Source organism: Daphnia pulicaria, chromosome 7 (assembly GCF_021234035.1).
Source record: "Daphnia pulicaria isolate SC F1-1A chromosome 7, SC_F0-13Bv2, whole genome shotgun sequence".
NCBI lineage: Eukaryota > Metazoa > Arthropoda > Branchiopoda > Diplostraca > Daphniidae > Daphnia > Daphnia pulicaria.
This window is the reverse complement of record NC_060919.1, coordinates 6,242,258-6,266,848: the sequence shown is the minus strand read 5'-3', so window position 1 is coordinate 6,266,848 and position 24,591 is coordinate 6,242,258. Positions and strand designations below refer to the sequence as shown.

At 42.1% G+C, this 24,591-nt stretch overlaps 4 protein-coding genes and 2 long non-coding RNA genes across 13 annotated transcripts in view; 1 reads left to right on the top strand and 5 right to left on the bottom strand.

Moving 5' to 3' along the window:
* The window catches only part of LOC124351155 (neuropeptide-like protein 32), a 58,918-nt gene extending 43,067 nt beyond the window's left edge, over positions 1 to 15,851 (bottom strand). For both annotated transcript variants that reach the window (XM_046801919.1, XM_046801920.1), the window contains exon 1: positions 15,712 to 15,851. In XM_046801919.1, the coding sequence (XP_046657875.1) occupies positions 15,712 to 15,726 (15 nt within the window). In that variant the 5' untranslated portion in view covers positions 15,727 to 15,851. The remainder of the gene's footprint in view (positions 1 to 15,711) is intronic.
* LOC124351157 lies at positions 459 to 2,157 on the top strand. 2 transcript variants are annotated; one of them, XR_006921409.1, is made up of 8 exons: positions 459 to 532; positions 613 to 661; positions 725 to 861; positions 972 to 1,147; positions 1,217 to 1,343; positions 1,479 to 1,633; positions 1,696 to 1,912; positions 1,976 to 2,157. It is a non-coding gene; the product is annotated as an uncharacterized LOC124351157 (long non-coding RNA). The 2 variants fall into 2 exon arrangements; XR_006921408.1 differs by having other exon boundaries at positions 478 to 532; positions 1,220 to 1,343.
* LOC124351156 lies at positions 2,365 to 14,480 on the bottom strand. 6 transcript variants are annotated; one of them, XR_006921405.1, is made up of 9 exons: positions 14,400 to 14,480; positions 14,255 to 14,323; positions 14,097 to 14,195; positions 13,901 to 14,037; positions 13,614 to 13,790; positions 13,418 to 13,541; positions 13,127 to 13,281; positions 12,880 to 13,064; positions 12,560 to 12,816 (listed from the first exon to the last, which is right to left on the bottom strand). It is a non-coding gene; the product is annotated as an uncharacterized LOC124351156 (long non-coding RNA). The 6 variants fall into 6 exon arrangements; XR_006921402.1 differs by having other exon boundaries at positions 14,416 to 14,474; XR_006921406.1 differs by having other exon boundaries at positions 14,384 to 14,473.
* A 2,909-nt stretch (positions 15,852 to 18,760) lies between the features above and the next one.
* Positions 18,761 to 20,267, bottom strand: LOC124351097 (apolipoprotein D-like). The gene is made up of 5 exons (XM_046801860.1): positions 19,993 to 20,267; positions 19,776 to 19,912; positions 19,587 to 19,678; positions 19,405 to 19,497; positions 18,761 to 19,308 (listed from the first exon to the last, which is right to left on the bottom strand). Exons 1-5 carry the CDS (start codon positions 20,119 to 20,121, stop codon positions 19,034 to 19,036), a joined length of 726 nt encoding a protein of 241 aa, XP_046657816.1. The 5' UTR covers positions 20,122 to 20,267; the 3' UTR covers positions 18,761 to 19,033.
* An 874-nt stretch (positions 20,268 to 21,141) lies between these two features.
* LOC124348545 (ionotropic receptor 93a-like) overlaps positions 21,142 to 24,591 on the bottom strand; it is a 29,016-nt gene continuing 25,566 nt past the window's right edge. Inside the window, exons 4-10 of the mRNA XM_046798775.1 lie at positions 22,591 to 22,749; positions 22,341 to 22,521; positions 22,032 to 22,264; positions 21,771 to 21,893; positions 21,547 to 21,692; positions 21,261 to 21,453; positions 21,142 to 21,174 (exon numbers count right to left, since the gene is read on the bottom strand). Of these exons, the coding sequence (XP_046654731.1) occupies positions 21,142 to 21,174; positions 21,261 to 21,453; positions 21,547 to 21,692; positions 21,771 to 21,893; positions 22,032 to 22,264; positions 22,341 to 22,521; positions 22,591 to 22,749 (1,068 nt within the window). The remainder of the gene's footprint in view (positions 21,175 to 21,260; positions 21,454 to 21,546; positions 21,693 to 21,770; positions 21,894 to 22,031; positions 22,265 to 22,340; positions 22,522 to 22,590; positions 22,750 to 24,591) is intronic.
* On the bottom strand, positions 22,837 to 23,499 carry LOC124351030. Its single transcript, XM_046801782.1, has 3 exons — positions 23,342 to 23,499; positions 23,130 to 23,236; positions 22,837 to 23,004 (listed from the first exon to the last, which is right to left on the bottom strand). Exons 1-3 carry the CDS (start codon positions 23,459 to 23,461, stop codon positions 22,881 to 22,883), a joined length of 351 nt encoding a protein of 116 aa, XP_046657738.1. The 5' UTR covers positions 23,462 to 23,499; the 3' UTR covers positions 22,837 to 22,880.

Here is a 24,591-nt window from a genome sequence, read left to right as displayed (position 1 = left end):
CCCTACAGGGCACTGGGATCGCCGAAGGAGCGACAAAGTCACAACATCCTGATTAATATTAATTGCCAATTATAGCCTGAAACTAAAAAAAAATGTGAATAACGTTGTTCATTTGTCTTCATTTGGTGTTATTTTGTCATTTGATTTTTTGGACAAGTTTTCTGGAACGAAACGAATTCGATTTTATTTAATTTCTGGAACGAAAATTTAGATCGCCGCCGCCGCCGTCCCTCGTAGTCGAGGTGTGTTTTTACGGAACGCCAAATGACCCCCTAAAATAATAGCACTCGACTAGTGCTATTTATTTTACAAATCACTTGAATAATATACACCTGGGTGGCGCCATCTAGCGGTTTCAATTGGCGTAACGGAATGTATCGATTTTTTCCAAAATGTACGTATTGATATCGATTGATAATCGTTTCCACAAGCGAAATGGTGGAAACTATTGGTGGAAAGATTCATGCCTTCATTGAAAGTGTCAAGTATGGCTGTGTCGTGTTATCGTGTATGTTCGTGAATCGTGATAACGGTATAACTAACTGATAACTAAATTTACATGATTTAACATAGTTATGCTTTCCAACTGAAGCACTTGACTTGATCAAGAAGTTAACTGTCGAGTTTGCCTTGGAGGATGTGACGTCTTTTGCTTCTGCCAGTAAATTATTCATTGCATACATTGTTACACTTGAAACTGATTTGTTTTGTTTTTTCAAATTAGGTCATATTACTTCTAATCATTTCAAGCAACATGTTATACCCATCATACCTTCACATGAAAGGACTGCTCTTACATCCCACGAAAGACTCCCCAGTTGGAGTGAACAAAACTCGATTTAGGAAATGATATCCAATCAAGTAACACTATTTATTATTATTTTTAATCATTATTTTCTATCCCTAAAATTTAATGCCTTGTTTTTTTGTTTTGTTTTTATTGTTTTTCCCTTTTCGGGACAATGATTCAGTGAGGACATCTCAAAGGAACAGAGATTCAGGACTGGATTATATCATGCTCGCGATCAGTATGCTGTCGACCTTGAAGTTACTTATAACAGCTTGGGAGTCGGTGGAACAAAATAAGAACGAGTACGATTTACGAGAATTCTCTAGACGGTCTTCACGACATATCTTCATGACCCTGGTAAATAGTAGAAGCTTACAATTTCGAGAGTTCGTTTGAAATTAACGATCATTTTCGTCTTTATCTAAGCAGCAGCTACGTAGCCCCACGTGAGGTTATGCCTGTCAAGTAATCAATGTCATTTAAGCTCGACTCTATCTTGGCCTTTTTCTTTTGACTTACGGTCGACAATCAAAAAGGCGTGCCTTGTTTTTCGGTAAGATCTTCTGTTTTCTGAATAATATTGATCTTCTTGTTTTCAGCGTTGCTAAATTGCGTGTGAGCAACTGAAAACTAAATCATATTATCAATAACTACCTAATAAAACAGTAAATATGATCTTGAAAACTAGGAAAGAATAGTATGGACAGCGTGCCCTGGTCAGTTAATCGAGCCTGGCGTCATCCAACACTCGAGGAAAGCAGAAGGACGATCCACAGCTCCCCGGCCGAATTGCACTGGAGCGAGTCGACGAAGTAGCCAGCATCCTTCTGAACTCAATTCAAAGTATTCCAATTCAAATATAACACACCGTAACGAATGCACAAATTTCGTCTTGTTTCTAACAGGTCTTTTCGATGTCCAACTTTGCTAATGGCGGGTCCGCGATTGCTGTCGCTTCTTGATTAGAAATCAAACTTGTGGCTTGTGCCTCATGACTGTTCTTTTGTGGTTTCAAGGCGACCGAAAAGAAATAACACTGGGCGGTGTTAAGCGATAGATGTTTTTTTTTTTTTCGTAACAACTTCTGGAGGCTTATTGCATTCTTCAAAGCCTTCTTTTGATGTGAGTTGTTGTTTACAAGTGATACATTTGACCAAAACATAATAACGCTCTCGTTACCAATAGTTCTGTCAAATCAAGAAGGGGGACCATCGGCATTCAGCTTTCTACGTTGGAAATATGTTCCGCCAGTTTTCTGTTTCTTCCGGCTCTCTACTACGGATGTTTTTATTCGATGCTGGCGGTCAATTCTTTCAACCCGGAACTTTCGTCATTCAATAACTCAACATTTCATCGTTTAATAACTCAACATTTCATCGTTTAATAACTCAACATTACGTCGTTTAATAACTCAACATTGTCGTGGTGCATTTACCCCGGGCAAGTTTGGATGGCCATTTTCTCGTCCATGATGCGTTTTAGAACATACAAATCGTAAGCTTAACCTAAATCATAAGTTCCTTACGTTGATATTTTGCGATGCTGTGTGGATGAGTCAAATGAATACATGTATATTTACAAAACTAAATGTTTTATTTCAATTTTCATCTGTTTGAGTTATTGCCATCACCTCATGACGCAGTCGGCGATATTTCCGCATTGCAATTGGTAGCCTACACAGCAAATGCCCGTATTTTCTTTGAAGGCGTCGTTCTACTCGCCGGTCGATTTGGAACTCAATTTCTGGGACTTCCACTGCTTCTCCGTTTATGGATGGGTCTTCCTCAATATATTGCTCAAAATCAATTTTCAAAGTGCTCCATTATCCGTCATCCATTTTTATGGGAACCATAATCTTATCATGTGAGTGTTAATGGTTTCATTTATGTTCCTTTTCTAATCAACTACATTCATCATATTGATAGGTGGCGTTTCGTATTCCATGGCGGAATCGATGGATTTTCACGGCTCATATTCTTTTTAAAAGTCGCGAACAACAACAGATCAAGAACAGTTTTTGATGGGTTTTTAGATGGGGTGAGGAAGTACGGCGTTCCAAGTCGTGTTAGGTATTACTTTCCTACATATCCTATTTGTTCTTGAAAATATTTCATATTCCGTTGATTAAACACCATTTAGGGCCGATCACGGCGGGGAAAATGTTCTGGTTGGACAGTTTATGCTGATTCACCGTGGATTAAACCGCGGTAGTTTTATGACAGGGAGATCAGTACATAACCAGAGGATTGAGCGTCTTTGGCAAGACGTGTGGAATGCCTGCACTTCTATTTTTTATGAACTTTTCATGTAATTTCCAAAACGTTATTTAAAACATTGATAAATACTAACACTTTCTTGTTTCATAGGAAAATGGAGAGAAAATGTATCCTAAGTAGCATTTCGGAACTGGATCTCTATTGCCTTCATGTGATTTTCCTCCCAATCATTCAGCAACATGTGGAAGAATTTGTTGATGCGTGGAACCTTCACTCTATCCGCACAGCACCCTCATCAATGTCTCCTGTCCGCATGTTCATGAGAGGGCTGACCTCATTACGGAGAAGATCAGTATTGGAAAGAAGGAGATTTACTGAGTTAGTACAGGTGAGTGTTTTCAAGGTTGAAATATGTTTCGTAATTATTTGAAATGCTTCCTTTATTAAAATAGGATATTGATTTTGAGCAATATATTGAGGAAGACCTGTGCAAGACGTCTAAATTAGCCCTGTTTGGCAACGCATCGCGGACAAAGAAGCTTCCCCTCCCTTTATGTTTCATTGTCTACCGCGTATAATCTTTTCCATCTTTTTTTCACTTCTTCTCAGTAAACTGTGTCGCTGAGACGTGTGTCTCTTAAAACCAAACTTAAACACTTTCCGTCTAGTCGCCTGGCATCCGGCTATTCACCTTCTCTCGACTTGTCCCTTTCGTTTTGATACGGGCCGGCTGGCACCCGACCCTCCATCTGTCAAGTCCCTTCCCAGTCTAATATCATTAAATTGTGGCAAAGCCAGGAATACAAACTCAATTCGTGTTCCATTCAAACTCCCGTGTTTAGTCCCCTCTTTGTCTTAGCTTAAAGTAAATATTCGATGTAGCGACGGCACGGAGGCCTAACACATTTGGTGCATCGACCTTGCGTTTTGAACCCTACAAAAAAGTAAAATCCAATCGTACAGCAAGTCGTGCACATTTCGTGCATCGACCCTGCGTTTCGAATCAAAAAAGAAAAAAAAAAAAAAATTTAAACTCACTCGTAGAGCAAGTATTGCACACTTTGTGTAGTAACCTTGCGTTTCGAATCAAAAAATTTACTCGCTTTAATGTAAAGTCCCGTACAGACCGTGCAAAGACATTGCGTTAGAACCCGTAAAAAATCCTCCCCCCGATCCATTGAAATTGGTTGACGACCAAGCGCGCGGCGTCATCCACCGTCAGAGTAATCCATATTTATCTCCGACATCTCAACAGGTAGACAATTTCCCTTTGAGAATTTAATTTCTGGGTCTAAAAACAGAAGGGAAAAAACCTCGTAAAAAAAAAAAAAAAAAAATCTCGATCCCCCCTTAAACTCATTTTCTAATTTTATTCATTGCAAATTAAAACCACTTGGTGATTTTGTCTAGCTAGCATATTGCCTAATATTTTTTGCGAAGTAATTTCATTAGAATCAGCAGGCTCCATTTAAATTTATCTGGCAACGCTGCCGAGAGGAAGGGAATCGGGAACCCAGGGGGAGCCACTCAGTAGCAGACGACGCTTTCTCTCTCTCGCTGCCGACAACCGCATCGTCAAGTGCTCTCCCCACATTTGCTCTCGTAAATTTTTGTAAGTAATAAGACTTGAGCAGCCCACGTGTTGCGCGATCATAGCGAGTCTTACTACTTCCTTTTGGCATCTCTTTTCTCAGTCAATTTATTTGTTGGTCGGATATTTATATTGGTGTGGTAAGACTTGGTGAGCCCACGTGTTGCGTGCTCAGAGCAGGTCTTGCCGATAATTTCACAACTTGCCCATGTTAATTCACGATCAAAAGCAGGCCACTAGAAAAAAAAAAAAAACTTGCTTAACAGCAGGTGCTTGCGGTATTCTTTGATTGCTCACGTTTAGCATTCGAGTAAAATTTTCTCTTGTAGAACTGCTCATGCGGCAGTTGTAGATTGTAATCTAATCCAACCATCAAATAAATTCCATTTAATAGTAAATTTCGCCATTTAAAAAAAAATAATCTTTTGTTTCCGTTAATCTCTTACGTGTTGCCAAGCGCCCACCCTCCCTTTTCTTTTTCTCGAAGAGGCCACGTGGCCGTGACGTTTCAAAACTGCCTCGTCGCCGCAACAGCCCAATTTCCCGCGCCATCCAGGCCGCTGTTCACGAGGAAAGAAGAGTCGCTCGACGTCAACAACAAGTGCAGCAGATACGGCAAAGAGAGATCGACGATCAACCCAATCAGCAAGCAAGACAAGCCGCAATCAACGCGGCCATTCAAGAAGCAGAAAGAATATTGCAAGTTATTCTGGCCGAACGAGAATAAGAAGAAGCGGCAAAACAAAGAAAACAAGAAGACTCAGCCGCTGAACCTGAAGAAGATTCCAAAGCCAGTACATCTCAAGATCAAGATTTGCATCCTGTTTCGTGTAACACACGGTCCTAGTGATCGGTCCTAAGTCTTTTTCAAGGCTCATTGGGCTATCATTCGTTGAGCTTGCTGTTCTCACTTTTATATTCAGTTAAAAAAAAAAAAAAACGGTCCTAAGAGCCAAGTCCTAGATCCCTCGTGGTCCATTGGGCTAGCTTCTCATTGGTCCTACTGAATTTTCTTAAAAAAAAAAAAAAAAACTTCATTTCCAACATGTCAACCGCCAATTCATCGCCCAATAACGACACTCAGACTTCGCGCCCACCAAGTCGAGCGCAAGAAATGCAGACGGAGTACACCGACCGATATCCACCTTTGGATGACCTAAGGCAGCCGGATCAGACCGATCGTAATCCACCATTGTTCGACCTAAGGCCGCCAGATCGCACCGATGAATACCCACTATTTGAAGACACAAGGGCGCTGAAGCAAGCAAGAACAACCGAAAAGGCTCGTGCGACCAGACAAGGAAACAAAATCATCAATCACGTGCGTAATAAAAAAAGTCGCACCGAACTCAAGTTCATGAGGACAGAATTTTCCACGACTATCGCCGACTGTCTTTCAATTCATCAGCAATATTGTGATTCGAAAGAAGAAGAAGATGAACGAGACGACGAATGGGTGAAAGAACTTGGAGAAGATGCAGAATCGATATTTGAAATCATCGACCGTTATTTAGAAAGAACATCCCGTCCGCCATCCGCAGTATCCATCGGCCATGCGTCTCAACGGTCACTCGGCATCCAGTCAAACGCCACCGTCTATCCAGCGCAACCGGATCCGCCCAATCGACCAGCAGATCACCATTCCGTATCACCATCCAGCTCAGTCTCAAACCAAGACGCTAAAGCTTTACAAGAGGAAAGGCGTCAGCGCGAAGAAGAAAGGCGTCAACGCGAAGAAGAAAAGCGTCAACGTGAACAACTAGAAAAGCAAATCCAACAAATGAAGATAGACGAAAAAGAAAAGATCAAGAAAGCCGTTGAAGAAGAAAGAGAGCGACAATCCAGCAAGTACACCACAGCTAATCAAGAAGCAGTAAACGAAGCGGAAAAACGTGCCAACGAGATAGCTGAAGAAAACAAAAAAATCAGAACCGCGCTGGAGGTCCAAAAACAAAAGCAAAAGGAGCTGTTTGAAGCCGCACAAGAAAAGGATCGGTTGCTGAGGCTAGAAAAAAAAGAAAGGCGTGAGAGTGAACAAAAACTGAATCAGAAGATCCAAGAACAACAAAGCAAAATTCCCGTCAGTTCTCTCTTAAAACAACCGTACACCTCCTTCAAGCCCACGCAATTCGAACCAACCAGAGGAGCCAATCCATTTGACAATTTGTTCCAGACCGCGTCAAATCCAAATCGTCAAACCGAAGAGGAACCGATCAACTTCAAGCAATGGACGGCCCACAACGACAATTTATTGTCGTCAACGAAAGATTCCACCGAGTCAAACCACAACACAAGATCAGTTTTTCGTCTTCCCAAATTGGACTTAAAACCCTACGACGGCGATCCCAAGAAGTGGCCCGACTTTATTGCAATCTTCAGAGATTTGGTCCACTCCAACAACAGTTTATCATCAACAGAAAAAATGGCGTTGCTCAAGCGATCCTTGTCAGAAGACATCCGAAATGGACTAGGCGACTCTCTCAGCAGCTCGGCTTTGTACAGTGAAGCTTTGACCGAGCTCGAAAACACCTATGGACATCCTCAGATCGTCTCAAGAGCCTACATCCAGTCTCTGATCGAGCTGCCAAAAGTGAACAACAACGATTACAAAACATTGCTCAAATTCTCCCAAACTCTCAATGGAGCCGTTTCATCTTTGAAGAACGGAGGTTACGAACACGAGCTGAAAGCATCCGGCATCCTCGAGCTAATTTTGGCCAAGCTTCCAGCGGAGTTACAAAGCAGGTGGGGGAAAAAGATAGTCAAGAGTCACCCAGTCTGCCTAACCCTTCAAGACTTCTCAAGCTGGATCCACCTAATCGTCAAAGGAGAAATGATGGCCAAGCATTGTTCGATTTCTCCAACATCATCGCCCCCGTCCAGCAAAAGCAACCAAAAGCCGGGCCGACAGCAAACGGACCGAAAGCCGAAGCATCCGCCTTCAATCAACATCATCGGTCACAAACCAGCCGCTCCGCCCTCAACAGCAGCCAAACAAAACGATGGAAGCAAAACCTTGACGTGCCTCCTGTGCAGAGGAGACCACCGCCTTTCATCGTGCCCAAAGTTCGCAGCCTTATCGTTAGAAGAAAGGATGAAGATCATCAAGGAGTTTAACTGCTGTCTACGGTGCCTAACTAAAGGACATTGGACGAAAGAATGCTTCAATAAAACGAAATGCAACGTCGAAGAATGCACCGCCCATCACCACCCACTTCTCCACGGCGCTCCAAGCCTCAACGTGTCCTTTAAAGATAAAGCAAAGACACCAAAAGAAGAAAAATCCGAGACACAAGAAAACAAGAAAACAACCAAAAAGGGCGTTGGAACGCACACCGTCGAAGGAGATTCAATCACCACCCTGCTGCTAACGGTTCCAGTCATTATTGAAGCTAACGGAATCCAGGTCAACACAGTAGGCATCTTGGATCAAGGAAGCCAAGCATCATTGATCCTCGAGAAAATATCAAAAAAGCTGAAACTCGACGGTCCTACGCAGTCATCACCTTTAGCAACTTTTCACGGAAACGATCCGAAGAATATAGTGAAATGTGTATCTTTCAACATTCTCACCACCGATTCCAGCCGCTCTTTCGAAGTCAAGTCTGCGTACACAGTCCCGCGTCTACAAATCCAAACAACCAGCCTTAATTGGCCGGCAGTAAAACATCAATGGAATCATCTCTGCGACATCGAGCCAATCAACGCGGACACCAAAGAAATAGGCGTTCTTTTAGGACGTGATGTGCTCCGTGTCCACGATGTGCTAGATTCCCGCTATCCAGCCGACGGAGTTGAAGCCCCGGATGGAATCAAAACTCATTTTGGTTGGTGTGTTACCGGACCAGTGGCAACCGCCGCTTTGCATCCACCTCTTCACATCAACGCGCTTTCGATCACCCAGCAACTCTCCGATCAAGCTTTACACGACGTCGTCAATCAATTCTGGCTCACAGAAAGTTTCGGTGTTCGTCCGTCAACATCTTTGCCTTCATCACTGGACGACAAAGCAGCATTGAAAATACTGGAGCAGACGACGCGTCACACTGGAGAAAGGTACGAAGTCGGACTAATGCTTCGTGATCCCAAAATCAACATTCCGAATAATCGTGAAGTCGCCGTTCGTCATTTCAACTCGCTGGAGAAGCGCTTCGCCCGTGATACAGCATTCGCCGAAAGATATTCCCGCGTGATGAACGAATACATTTCCCTCGGACACGCAGTACTATTGGACGTCAACAACTCTATCCGCAAAGGCTTCACCTGGTACCTTCCGCATCATGGCGTCACAAATCCAAACAAACCGGAAAAAGTTCGTGTGGTATTCAATCCATCCGCTCGTTACAAAGGAACGTCGCTGAATGAACAATTGTTCAAAGGTCCCGATCTGCTAACGTGTCTAATTGGCGTCCTTCTTCGCTTCCGGCAGTTTCCCGTTCCAATATCCGGCGATATAGAGAAAATGTACCACCAGGTGCTCGTCCCCAAACAGCAACAATCTCTTTTCCGCTTTCTTTGGAAAAACCCTGGTGACGTAGGAGAACCGAAAGAATACCAAATGACAGTTCACGTCTTTGGTGCCGTATCGTCTCCAACCAGCTGCATCTACGCGCTGAGAAAAACAGCAGAAGATTTCGGCAGCCGCTTCCCCGACGTCGCCGATTCAGTATCCAAAAATATCTACGTCGACAATTATCTAGATTCCACGGAGACAGAAGAAGAAGCTATCACAAAATTACGTGACGTTTCAGCATTGTTAAAACTCGGCGGCTTCAACATGGTCCAATGGCTTTCATCTTCCCGATCCGTCTTAGCCACCGTCGATCATTCCGATCTTTCACGGTCACTCGATCTCGACGCCGACAAACTTCCAATCGAACGGACTCTTGGCCTGCTCTGGAATTGTCAACAAGATGCGTTCAACTTTAAATCGTCGATCAAAATCCAAGCCAAAACCAAACGTGAAGTTCTCCAAGAAGTAGCTTCCGTCTTTGACCCACTCGGATTTCTCTCTCCAGTCGTAATGACAGCCAAAATCCTGCTTCAAGAAATTTGGCGATCCGGCGCGGATTGGGACGATCCATTGCCTCCTACACTGCTTGAAATTTGGATGGCATGGGCAAAGGAACTTTCAGCAATCGCCTCCATCAAGATTCCGCGTTGCTTCCGGCTACAAGAAAAGCCCATCTCCTACGAGCTTCATGTTTGTTCCGACGCATCCGAGGTCGGTTTCGGCGCCTGTGTCTACCTGCGAGCCGAATATCCAAACGGACATTTTCGCCTCAACCTTCTTCTCGCAAAAGCAAGAGTTGCGCCGTTACGCCAGCTTTCTATTCCGCGTTTGGAGCTACAAGGCGCAGTGCTGGGCGTCCGATTATGTGATTCCGCCATCAAGGAGCTTGGACCCATCGCAGCACAAGTTATCTACTGGTGTGATTCTCAAACCGTGCTTCAATGGATTCACTCAACATCGTGCAAGTATCACGCGTTCGTCGCACACCGGATTACCGAAATTATCGAAAGCAGTGCCGCTTCTCAGTGGCGCCACATCCCAGGCGAATTGAATCCGGCCGATGATTGTTCCCGCGGCATTCCAGCGACTCATCTCACAACTCAACACAGATGGTTCCGTGGCCCAGATTTTCTCGCCTTGCCTCAATCTTCTTGGCCCTCAACAGGCGTGATAGCCGAACCATCATCAGACGATCCCGAAGTGTCGCCGGCAAAATGGGTCGGCTTCGTTCAAGTGACCAACGACCATCCCGTCTTCAACTTAATTCAACAATCTTCAAATTTACACAAGTTGAAACGCATCGTCGCTTGGCTACTCCGGTTCGTCAACAATCGTCACATCAATCCGAAAAATCGACAGTTGGCTCCTTACGTCAAAGCTCCTGAACTTCGCGAAGCACTCCGCTTCATTATTCGTGTCGATCAACGGCATTTCTTCGATGACGAGTTCCGGTGTTTGGCCAAAGGACGACCAGTACCAACAGCTTCATCCCTGGCCAATCTTACCCCATTCTTAGATCCGTTCGGAATCATCAGAGTCGGTGGTCGGCTGCAACACGCGTCTCTGCCGGAAGATACGAAACACCCAATTGTGCTATCTTCCGACAGTCAACTGTCCACTATGGTCATCACCGACACACACAAACTTCTCATCCATGCGTCAACAGAGCCTACGCTTCACGCACTTCGGGCAAAATACCATGTCCTTCATCCTCGAGCTTCAATCAATCGTGTCATTCGAAAGTGCTTTACGTGCAAGCTTCGTAATAGTCAACCAGCGCCACCACTGATGGGCCCACTGCCTGCTAGTCGCCTGCAAACTCATCTTCCCGCTTTTACCAACGTCGGAATCGACCTTTTCGGCCCATTTTCCGTCGTCATCTTTAGAAGATCTGTCAAGCGCTATGGTGTGATGTTTACATGCCTAGACACCCGAGCTGTACATCTTGAAGTCGCCGATTCCCTCGATATGGACTCTTTCATCAACGCCTTTTCCCGTTTTGCTGATCGTCGCGGCGTCCCTCAACTTTGCTACAGCGACAACGGAACAAATCTCGTGGCCGGTGAGCAAGAAATCAACCGCGCCCTTTCCCGCTGGAACGAAGCCGAGTTGGTGCAGAAGATTGAAAAACTCAAAAACCAACCAATTGAATGGAGATTCAGTCCACCCGTAGCTCCTCACTTTGGCGGCTCATGGGAGCGATTGATTAAATCCGCAAAAACCGCCCTGCGAGGTATTCTCAACAATCGATCTGTCACCGAAGACGTCCTCGTCACGGCTATCGTCGGAGCCGAAGCGCTCCTAAATTCTCGGCCGTTGACTCACGTCAGCGTCAACCCGAACGACTTAGAAGCCATCACACCAAACCATTTTCTGCTGCTGCGGGCTCATCCAGGATGTAACCTTGATTCTCCTCCAGACGCCAAAATTTCCAGTCGAAGACGTTACGAACAAGCCCAGGAGCTGATAACGCATTTCTGGAACCGGTGGCTCCGAGAATATGTCCCCAACGGCATCGAAAGAAGAAAGTGGCTTCGTTCGCGACGGAATCTGGCCGTCAACGATTTAGTTCTCGTCGTCACGCCCAATTCCCCTCGCGGATCATGGCCGATCGGTCGCGTCGTCAGTGTCCAGCAAGGTCCCGACGGATTCGTCCGATCCGCCGACGTCAGAGTCGTTCGAGCCATTCCATCCACCTCCAAGCGTCGCCGTTCAGCATCTGACGTTACCTGCACCACTCATCTGTACACCCGGTCGGTCCACAAGCTTTGCCTCTTGGAAGAAGACGAGCAGGATGTTTCCGAAGACGGAAACAGGGCCGGCAATGTGCAAGACGTCTAAATTAGCCCTGTTTGGCAACGCATCGCGGACAAAGAAGCTTCCCCTCCCTTTATGTTTCATTGTCTACCGCGTATAATCTTTTCCATCTTTTTTTCACTTCTTCTCAGTAAACTGTGTCGCTGAGACGTGTGTCTCTTAAAACCAAACTTAAACACTTTCCGTCTAGTCGCCTGGCATCCGGCTATTCACCTTCTCTCGACTTGTCCCTTTCGTTTTGATACGGGCCGGCTGGCACCCGACCCTCCATCTGTCAAGTCCCTTCCCAGTCTAATATCATTAAATTGTGGCAAAGCCAGGAATACAAACTCAATTCGTGTTCCATTCAAACTCCCGTGTTTAGTCCCCTCTTTGTCTTAGCTTAAAGTAAATATTCGATGTAGCGACGGCACGGAGGCCTAACACAAGACCCATCCATAAACGGAGAAGCAGTGGAAGTCCCAGAAATTGAGTTCCAAATCGACCGGCGAGTAGAACGACGCCTTCAAAGAAAATACGGGCATTTGCTGTGTAGGCTACCAATTGCAATGCGGAAATATCGCCGACTTCGTCATGAGGTGATGGCAATAACTCAAACAGATGAAAATTGAAATAAAACATTTGGTTTCGTAAATACACATGTATTCATTTCTCATCCACACAGCATCGCAAAATATCAACGTAAGGAACTTATGATTTAGGTTAGGGGTAAATGCGCCACGACAATGTTGAGTTATTAAACGACGAAAGTTCCGGGTTGAAAGAATTGACCGCCAGCATCGAATAAAAACATCCGTAGTAGAGAGCCGGAAGAAACAGAAAACTGGCGGAACATATTTCCAACGAAGAAAGCTGAATGCCGATAGTCCCCCTTCTTGATTTGACAGAACTATTGGTAACGAGAGCGTTATTATGTTTTGGTCAAATGAATCACTTGTAAACAACAACTCACATCAAAAGAAGGCTTTGAAGAATGCAATAAGCCTCCAGAAGTTGTTACGAAAAAAAAAGCATCTATCGCTTAACACCGCCCAGTGTTATTTCTTTTCGGTCGCCTTGAAACCACAAGTTTGATTCTAATGAAGAAGCGACAGCAATCGCGGACCCGCCATTAGCAAAGTTGGACATCGAAAAGACCTGTTAGAAACAAGACGAAATTTGTGCATTCGTTACGGTGTGTTATATTTGAATTGGAATACTTTGAATTGAGTTCAGAAGGATGCTGGCTACTTCGTCGATTCGCTCCAGTGCAATTCGGCCGGGGAGCTATGGATCGTCCTTCTGCTGGCCTCGAGTGTTGGATGACGCCAGGCTCGATTAACTGACCAGGGCACGCTGTCCATACTATTCTTTCCTAGTTTTCAAAATCATATTTACTGTTTTATTAGGTAGTTATTAATAATGTGATTTAGTTTTTCAGTTGCTTACACGCAATTTAGCTACGCTGAAAACAAGAAGATCAATATTATTCAGAAAACAGAAGATCTTACCGAACAACAAGGCACGCCTTTTTTATTGTCGACCGTAAGTCAAAAGAAAAAGGCCAAGATAGAGTCGAGCTTAAATGACATTGATTACTTGACAGGCATAACCTCACGTGGGACTACGTAGCTGCTGCTTAGATAAAGACGAAAATGATCGTTAATTTCAAACGAACTCTCGAAATTGTAAGCTTCTACTATTTACCAGGGTCATGAAGATATGTCGTGAAGACCGTCTAGAGAATTCTCGTAAATCGTACTCGTTCTTATTTTTGTTCCACCGACTCCCAAGCTGTTATAAGTAACTTCAAGGTCGACAGCATACTGATCGCGAGCATGATATAATCCAGTCCTGAATCTCTGTTCCTTTGAGATGTCCTCACTGAATCATTGTCCCGAAAAGGGAAAAACAATAACAAAAAAACAAAAAATCAAGGCATTAAATTTTTGGGATAGAAAATAATGATTAAAAATAATAATAAATAGTGTTACTTGATTGGATATCATTTCCTAAATCGAGTTTTGTTCACTCCAACTGGGGAGTCTTTCGTGGGATGTAAGAGCAGTCCTTTCATGTGAAGGTATGATGGGTATAACATGTTGCTTGAAATGATTAGAAGTAATATGACCTAATTTGAAAAAAACAAATCAGTTTCAAGTGTAACAATGTATGCAATGAATAATTTACTTGCAGAAGCCAGTCTTTCGTGGGATGTAAGAGCAGTCCTTTCATGTGGAGGTATGATGGGTATAACATGTTGCTTGAAATGATTAGAAGTAATATGACCTAATTTGAAAAAAACAAATCAGTTTCAAGTGTAACAATGTATGCAATGAATAATTTACTGGCAGAAGCAAAAGACGTCACATCCTCCAAGGCAAACTCGACAGTTAACTGCTTGATCAAGTCAAGTGCTTCAGTTGGAAAGCATAACTATGTTAACTCATGTAAATTTAGATATCAGTTAGTTATACCGTTATCACGATTCACCGTTATCACGATTCACCGTTATCACGATTCACGAACATACACGATAACACGACACAGCCATACTTGACACTTTCAATGAAGCATGAATCTTTCCACCAATAGTTTCCACCATTTCGCTTGTGGAAACGATTATCAATCGATATCAATACGTACATTTTGGAAAAAATCGATACATTCCGTTACGCCAATTGAAACCGCTAGATGGCGCCACCCAGGTGTATATTATTCAAGTGATTTGTAAAATAAATAGCACTAGTCGAGTGCTATTATTTTAGGGGGTCATTTGGCGTTCCGTATGTTTTGTCTGTCTCTTTCTATCATCATATTGTAGTTGTTGAGCCTTACGTCATCTATTGCATTTTCTAACAACCCAATTTCAAAATTGTTTGGCGCTAAAAAAAATTTCCTGAACAAATTATTGGGAAAAGCTGGTTGAAGAGCCAGTAAATTTTGAATTTATGCTGTCGCTTCTTGGGAAATTCAACAGATGGCAATGCATCATCGTATGGAACATTTTTAGTAGCAAAAAAAAAAAAAAAAAATAGAATAAGGATCAAAATTTCACAAAACAGGAATACATTTCCAAGATCCCCGCAAAAATCCATCTGCATAAATTCGGATACCTCGAATTTCCCAGGATTTTCGAAACACCAAATCTCGAAGGTCAATGCAGCAGTGGCGATTTGAACGGAAGTTGATCAAGGTTCATCGCATTCTTTCCCCCCAAAAAAATTGTTCATTACGTACATACCTGGACTACAGAAATCGTTTTGATGTCGAAACATTAATCGTCTCTATAAAATAAAAAAATGTTTCAGTCTATGGGAATCTGACGAAATGGCAGTTGTTTTTTTTCTTACCCTGGGGGTTAAAAACCTAATCAGGAGAAACATTGGAATAATGACAACACACAGTATCAGACTCCCGATTCCGGTTTCCGGGACAATAAAAGAAGCGATTGCCATTTCCAAGGTTGTCACGTATCACATGCATACTATCTATCGTTCGATCTGTACACAGAAGTAACTTTTTATCACACTCTATCAGTTCGATGGAAAAATCCAGAATATTGGAGGAAAAGATATCTTGTGTTTTCGTCAAATATTTCTGTGCTGGCGGCAAGTATCCGCCTCACAGACACGATAAAGTTATCACGATAATAACATCAGCTACAATAGCCTAAGTCTTGCAAAAGTAATAAATTCTGGTTCGGAAGAATTCCGGAATCGATCACTGTCATCGAGAGAAATAATTATCGGGTATAATATTCCTTTTATAACGCGTATTTGCGTTAGTTCCAATTTTACTATACCTTGAAACTGAACATTTTCGCTGCTGTAGAAGAGATGGAGCCTTGTTTGCGTCTCGATTTCGAATGTTTTTGTCAATGCTAGCGCCTGGTTTATATAGCTACGTGTCTGAACGCACTTGAGTCTGCTCGTTTTCCTTGTCTGTCACGCGTGCATTTGTTGTTGTTCGGAAATGTTACATTTATATACCACGGAGGAATGAACTCACCTTCACGGGAAGATTCGTTTCCTGTCTATATACGAGTACCTAGCTAATTCATGGTTTTCCCCCAAAACCAGTTTCTTAGTACCGACCGGTACGAATGTTATTTGTGTGTGTAGGGATTTCCCTCACTCCCGCCCTGGAGCAAGAACAACTCACATCAATTCGGCTCCCGGAATTTTTCTTGAAATCCCGCGTTTTCTTTAAATGAATTAAAGTAGTTCTCTCCGTCAAGGCGCTATAGCTCTCGCTCGAACGCTCACCAAAATTCGTGATCAACTCTGTGAATGCGGCCTACACATTTGCTTAACTATGAACTTTATCTCTGACAATAGTCTACAATGTTACAATAATTTAACTAAAACGTAATGTATAATATCTTTACGATGATCTATTGGTTAACAGCATGCTGACAAGATAAGTACAACTTTTTTTTTTTTTTAAGTATAAGATGTCTCGTTTGAATTTTGGCACAACGTTGTTTACCTGGCGGGCAGTCTACTTTGGTGGGTGTGCCTTGTTCACATTCACTATAAGCGAAGCATTCATTTTCTATGGGAAATCTTCCGTGTATAGTCTTGGGGAAAGAGCGTTTCCTTGGGGCGATTCTTTTTTTATATAAGATTTTTGTGGTCATTGTTTAACCCTATATAATTAGAATACTATAAATGTTTTGCTCACGTAAGCGCTTCCTCCTGCCGCATTTAACCCTTTGAATCATGAAACAGACTTGACTCAGGCTCATAGACCTGTCTGTCTTGACAAAGTTCTTCAGCCCATCCTTACATTTGTAAAATTGGTCACACTGATCCGAATCAGCCATGTGGTAAGGGAATTGTCTTTTTCGACAAAGCCGGACAAAGCCGCACGGGATCGCCATTGGTCACGTAAGCCAAGATATTTACTGTGTACATAAGAAAAAAAAAAAAACATTTTTATTTTGGTGAAGTTCACTCGGAATAAAATGGGGCAAGCAACCTATGTGAACCTATGTCTTCTTTTGTATTTGATATGGGAGGTGATTGGCGTTCATTTTTTTTTTCTTAGCCATCATTCGCATAATCGATCGCTTCTTTCAGTGCTGGACGGCGGCATTGCATCTCGATTTTTAAGCAGGTTGTGGCTGAGAAATAATATTCACACAGAGAGAAGGAGGGAAAAATATGAGAAAAGGGTCGTAGAGACGCTCGTTTTTCATTGTGTTTATGACATCTGGCAAACCGCTTTTTGCCCCGTAGGCTATATACCGGCAAAGAGACTCTCCACTCACCCGGGACGATTTTCTCCCTTTTTGACTGTTTCATTTTCTTGTTGGGAGGATTCCTAGCTCCACTCCTGGACGACGCGCTTTCATATCAAGAGTTTTATTTATGTATAGAAAGTTGGAGATCGATCTATAAATCAGAACGACGTTTTTCTCTTTGCTTCTATTTAGAAGGTCTTGACGCGCTCCCGGTGACGACCCGAACGGTCTTCATTTCCTCCCCAGCGTTCCTCCGTCTTTTACTCATGTAGTCTCCCTCACGTGTGGGGGAGGGAATCGTCGTAGCATACGCCACTCCATCTCGTCCACCCCCATCCATTCCGCAATGGCCAAAACAGCCACCGGAGAAATTGCCGCATAGTTTTCGCGTGAATAGTTTTTTTTTCCTGTTTATAAAACGGAGAAGTCGCACACCAAGTCGCACACACTGCGGTATTAGAAAAGAAGCTCATCCATATTCAAACAATTGTGTGTGTATGACAGGAAAGAATGTGACAGTGTCGGAGAGCGAGGGGGGAAACGTAATCCGGCGACACGCACAGTTCATTCGTTTATTTTTGTGAATGGAGGTGGACAGGTAAACGAAGAGTCGAAACTGTTGCCTTTTGCTGCATTGAAGATATTTCACGCTCGTCCGCCCATTCATCACGGTAGCGACATGGCTGGCTGGCTAGATTATATGGCCGTCGAGCTCGTGTGTGTATGTGCAACAACTAATAAAAGGCAAAAGTCGAGAGAGAGAGAGAAGGTGACCGCCACCTTCAAAACGCTTTTGGGTTTGTTGTGTGTATCTGGTTTAGATCAAAATTTGCCCATTGACAAGGAAACGTGATTCAAATTAATTCGATATCTTGTGCTGTGTGTAGTTTGCCAATGACTTGTTAGATGCCAAACCCCAATCAGGAATGTGTCAGGTGTGGGTTTCTGCTCCAGAGTCTTTGTCATGTCCGTCATCTGGGTGGGTCTCCGCCAACTGATTTGATGAAGAAACAAAACAAGAATACAAAACTGTCGCAATGTTTTTTTAATGGTAGTCGAAAGGAGTTAAGGATAACACGTAGGACAGAATGTGTGTGTGTGCATAAGGACCGGTTGTGCAAGTCTCTCCCGAATCTATAAACAAACAACAAAGAAATCTAATGGCATAAGAATATGAAGAGAGAGAAAGAAGTAAACATACAAGCATATAAGAAAGGTCTCTCTCGTCATCCCACTTCCACCGAGGTTCTCGGGTGTACTTCGTCTCTAAGAAAAAAAAACAACAACAACGGATCGGAATGAATGAACGTACCCTGCTGTGTGACGCAAGGGGGGGGGGGGAAACGTATATTAACTATATTGCCTATACCTTATCCGAGCAATCGCGATTCCCATAAGCATACACGGGAAATTTAGGGGAAATTTAGTTTGAACTGATTCCCGGTAGAGCGTTTTTGCCGCGAGATGGTTGGGGTACGGATTCATGCTGGACGATTTCGCCACTAGGTGGGCCATTTGAGTAAAAGGTTTACAAAACCTATGTTAAATAAACACTAAACATTTTAAAAACAATTAAGTGAATTAACACACATTTTTTTCCTGTAGTTCATTTATTTTTCGAAAAGTGAAATAATAATAGCATTAGTCAAATGCTATTAAGAATTGGGGGGGGGGGGGATTTGGCCTTCCGTAAGTATGCAACCTCAAGCGAATTTGAATTTCTATTCAAACTAAACAAAACATATTGGGGCTGATGGCTTCGAAATTGTTGTGTTAATTAGGAATGAATAAAGGATTAGATAGAGACATCGCTGCTTGTCTGAGATACTAAGTTGGTACTGTAATAAAGTGATTGTTATTTGAGCACTGGCAGTTAAAATTAAGCGAAATTATGATGCTTTGGTAACTGAATAAATTTATGTTTTTGTTGCTGCTCATGAGTTGCTGCTCGCGAATACATCGGAATAAAATGATTTCTCTTGATCTGCTGTTGGTAGGGCCTGTTGGAGTATGGTCCACGATGAGGTAGAAAACAGTCTTGCGTCACCGGTCGAAGGCTAGACATTTTGAGTCCAAGACTGGCAACAACACTTTTGGCTTCCTTCATTACCCAGGATTTCGGAAAGGGGGATCTTGAAAGGATCCACAGAGACTCTTGCTCGATAAAAAATGAGGCATCAAAAATTGCAGAAAATTAGGTAATAATGTCTTTGTATAAAGATATTAACTTTCTGTACGTCAGTTTATTACCTCTACGTTGAAATAGTCCACGATCCTCACAGCGGTATTCGACGGCGTAATTTGTATAATCAGTACTCAACACTTGATAGTCATCCGCTGTAACTATTTGTATGCAATGCCAATCAATTATTTAAAAACAAATAGCTAGTTGGTTGTCTGAATTGTAAAATCAAAATGATTGATAAAATTACATGGCATGCTGAAGAGCTGGCTAGTCAATGTGGCAGGATCGTCTACCATATCTTGGTAAATATCCATTTCAGTCGTCATCTTATTCTCCACTCTGTGAGCCGAAAAGATTATTTAAGATTGTTCAGAGTGCTATTCCTTATGATAAACTACGAGATATCGGTTTCGACATGAACACGTAACTGACTTACACAAAATCTCGATAATCCATTCTCAATTTGAAGCGTCCCTCAACTTCAGGATCGGGGTAGTAAGTTTGGGTCCAACATTTGCCTCCCATTCCAGGGAAGGAAAAGTAACGTTCAATTTGGTACCATGTTCCTAAGTACTTTAAGAAAACAAGGTTATGTAACTTGGTCAAGTGCTGGTTGTCCATCATCACATTTCGTTTGCGTATTAATAGTGTACCTTATCCATTTCAAAATCCTTTAGGACGGAGAAGGAAGGACAGTGCCCTAAGCGAAGGATCTGTCCGGATACCGGACCTGGAGACCGAGTGAACATCACCAATAACAACATCACCAAATTTATAAACATTTTCGTAATAAAAAAAATAAACTTTCAGTATTAGATGTTGATATTAACAGTCGAACGACAGTGGGTAACTGACTCCGGTACTGAAACAATCTCGACTGTATAATGTTCGTCAATTCTGATGAAGTTCCGCAATGGGGAAAATGTAAAACGGGGAAAAGATAAGGGAGGAAATGATGCCGAGGCGGTTCCGTAGTGCTGTGATGTGCACTACCGGTGTCGGCATAACATAACGGAGGTTCGGCCACAAAAGAGAGAAATGCTTCGTCAACTCTATAACGGGACATCTGTATGCGCTAAGCGCTTAAACAGTGTATGAAGTCCGTTCTTTTAATTTCAAATGCCATTCGTTGAATTGTTGCGCTTGGCGAGGTATATATTACACAGAGCTGGCAAGTAGATTAGAACCTTATAATGGGTCAGTAAGCATGATTCGGCGGGATTTTCGTCATCACCGTGAATGCAAAAATGTAGCACCTAGAGACAATTGCGTGCTAATGCGACATTATGGTGCACAACATCACTCAAAGATATACCGCTTCGAAAGGAAGTCATTAAATCAATATCGTTCGGTAATTTCGCTTATTCACGACCATAGACCAGAAGGATGTCTGTTTCGAGAAAACATAAATGCAATTTCCTACCAAAATAAAATGTCCCGAAAAATTATTCCCCAAAATTAATTAAAAAAATCAACGTTGTTCGACATTTGAATTTTCCAGTGATATACATTTATTAGCAACAGCTGTATGTGATGGTGCATGACGGTTGCAATAATCGGTAATTCTGTAACAACAATTTGTATATTTTGTAAAGACCGAGTAATAATTTAGTGCATTAGGATTTCGCTTCCACCAAAAATGCTATAAGTTGAAAATGGTGGCGGTTTTTAACAGACATTGACTCTAAGATATTAGATTTAGGATACACGTGAACCCCAAAATAAGCGCAGACAATTATTCTGTCTGAGTATAGTGCTTTTATATGGGGATATGTGAAAGAATAAGAGAGTAGGCGTGCTTGTTATGTATCATTTTCATCGCATATAGAGATGAACTGAAATTGAATTATGCATGAAAAATTGGTTAACAGGAGTGAACCACTCTTTTATTGCGTGATGATGAAATAAGCTTGATAATTACTTCACCGCAAAAGCATAACACGGACAATGCGAGTCCAAAGGCCAGGACGACAAAGGCTCCGCTTAAACCAGCAAGTGTCACTCGCTGTTTGTTGGAGGCCACATCACCCATTGGATTCAGACAACGGGACGCATCGACCATATCTCGTTTGAACCATAAATCTAACAATCCAGCTTGGTGAGCCTTTAACAATCTGCTTGACAATTTAACAAGGTATGAGTCGGGAACAAGAATGACGCTCATTTTAAGAAATTCAAATGATGTTTTTCTTTTAAAGATAACTTGCCCTCGGTTATAATGTTCAATGTCCATATTCTTCGCAACTGCCAGGCCGGCCCCAAAGCTAAAGAAGAGTTCCTTTGCGATTGTAAAATCGCATTTACCAGTTTTCTTCAAATCCAAGCCGATGTTTGACTGCACGGTTCTATATTCCTGTATAGAGGACACAATATCTTATGTATAATTATTCAACAATGCTTAATATGTCTTATATATCGATAGAAGTTTTACTTGGACATAAGCGCTGGATCCTTTTCGTACTCGCTCCAAGCATTCCTCGGTAACGCTGCAACGTAAGTCGGGTTCCTTTCTTAGCTGATCTCCCAAATATTTGAAAGTACCTTCGGCTGCATTCTATCCGCAAAATAAAGAATTAAGGTCATTTAATTATATTAAGGTTGATTTCTTAATATAGGCCTGTATAGTTATATAGCTGTATACTTTGACATAAACTGCTGTAGTGCTGTAGTATCTAGTAGTATATGAACTGACCGAAAAAATAAGATCTGGAGACCATCCTCGGTTGACAGTGATTTTGATTTGTGGGTTTTTGGGTATGTCGTGAACGGATCGAATTAACGGCTTGTAATTAGGTGACGTTACAAATGAGATGAGGACGCTACTGTAGGCTGTCACCAGAACGAAACAAGCAACGCACCAAGTGCCGGCCAGAACGCGGATGGTCAACCTTTGATCGCGGCTCGTTCCACCTTGAGCTAGCAGACCTGTAAAGACGCGGAACAATATGCAAATTAAGGTGTAATAAGAAAGTGAATTTCTAGACAGTCTCTTTTACATTACCCTGAGATAAAATAACTCCAAAGGAATACTGAAAGGCTCGGCCAATATCTTCAAAAAGTTTGCCTAAATGAGCTTGATTGTTCCTCCTTTCTGAATTCTTCATGAATTCCGAAATGAAATGGCTGATGCCGTATAGACAGAGACTAGTTGCCGTCATCGAGGCCACCAAAAAGATCCAGATCTGTATAAGACGAGTTTGAACATTAGCATTTGATAAATACACACATCTCTGCATCAATTGGAGTTGGACCTGTCCCTGGAATGGTTTCCAAACAGCATTGACGTCCACTTCTGAACTCGGCATCGGAATGACAAGACCAAATTGACTGATAACAAGCGGATAAGGGAAGTTGAGTTTTTGGAAACGGCTGTGTGTCGCAACGACCCCTCCTAATAATATTTCGGCTCTCTAAACATACACAACCAGCAAAGAAAAGAAAACCCTTTCTTTTGAGTATTGTTTAGAGATACAATAACTATTCGCATTCAATTTCCATCAAATTTTAATTTTGTTATGGAGGCCAAGTCGACTGTTACCTATTACACGTGCACATAAACTACATGATATTTATCGTTTATTACCCCTTCAACGATATAGCTCATGAGACCTTTTCCGGCAGCATTATTCTCGACGCTGTATATGTTGTCTGGTATAATTTCGAATCTGCAATAAATGTATATGCCTTTTTAAATTATGGAATCGTGAGGTTATATCGCTCAATGAATATTGCATACAACATGCAAGCAATCCAAAAATTTTAATAGGGAAACACTTGATGGAAAACTTACTTGAAATTCATAGTGCGAGAAAGCCATAGAAGAACTTGAACGGCAACTCCTCCAAGTTTGATGATATGGTTACTGGAGTTTCTAACAACATTAAATACCGGAGGAAGCTGAAGCAGTGGCACAAATATATATGCATTGTACGATTGCGACAAGAACAATTTTAAAAAATATGTTTATAATAGGCTAATATCTGATGATTAGTATAAGCTCACATGAAGCAATACGACGCGGAGTAATGTTTTGTTATCGGTACCATAACCTCCTCGTAAATTGTTGCCTTGGAATTCAAAATCGTCAACATCAGTTGTACAATCGTAAATTCGAGTCAGCATTAGCAGAATAATCGCAGATTTCAATGCGGGAGATGCCATGGTGAACGGGATACGCAGGGTTCACAGAAACACGAATCTTTTACCTAAAATATCGTGATTAGTTTAGAACCTTATAAAATAACAAATAAAACGTTATCGAAAGAAGAAATATAGAACGAATCAAAAGGTTCTGATATTAATACTTGGATTATTTTCTTTCAAGTCAATGTGCCGAATGAGTTGTTTCTGGGCGGCTGTTTTCAAACGAGCGCAGAGCGTAACTATAACAGGAAAAACAAGTTCGATTCTCTTATAAGTACTTTCCGATTAAAAGAGAGAGATATAGGCCTAGAGCAGAAAAGTCTTGGCAAGTCTGTGTCTCATGTCTAGTTTTGACAAGAGATTGATCAGGCATCTCGTCAATAGAAGACAAAGACACGCAAAGACAGTTGGCCATACATCACAAAGAAGTGTCATATAAGTATATCTGCATTGTAACGAAAAAGAAATGATCCAGAGAGAAATTTTTAAAAAAAATAAAGCCAATCATTTCCCGGCATATCAATCCGCGATTGATTGACAGCAACGCGGGTCCGTTTTCTTTTTTTGTGTTGTGACAGCTCTCTTTTCAAAACGAATGTTGCAACAAGACAGATGCACGCGGAATCGGATGTAAAACCATCATTTTGGATAGGTTTGATGATGGCTTCAACATCTCCCAAAAGATGTCGAAACCGCATATCAAATGCTGTCGGAGCTGCAAAACAAAGAACGGCATTACGCATTACAAAGACAGCGATTTTTGATTTTCAAATATCCTGAGGCGATTCGGAAGAAACGCCCCAAATTAATCATTATTCTCCGATTGATTTCCCGTTGATTTCCTTTAAGTTCTTTTTTCCTTTCTAGCCTATTCTATCACTCAAAATATACGTCGTACGATACCGGCCTCTATAGTCGATTTGGAAAACTAAGCAAGCTTTAATTGTAGACAGTATAGTTTTATATAGGATAGGAAAATGCAAAGTACCGAGGGAAAACCATCAATCCCATATACGCGCATATACGGAAGCCCCCCTTTTTTTTAGAATGCGACAGCTTTCACTCGACCTCATTGACAAAACACAGCGAATCTATTTATATTCAAAACA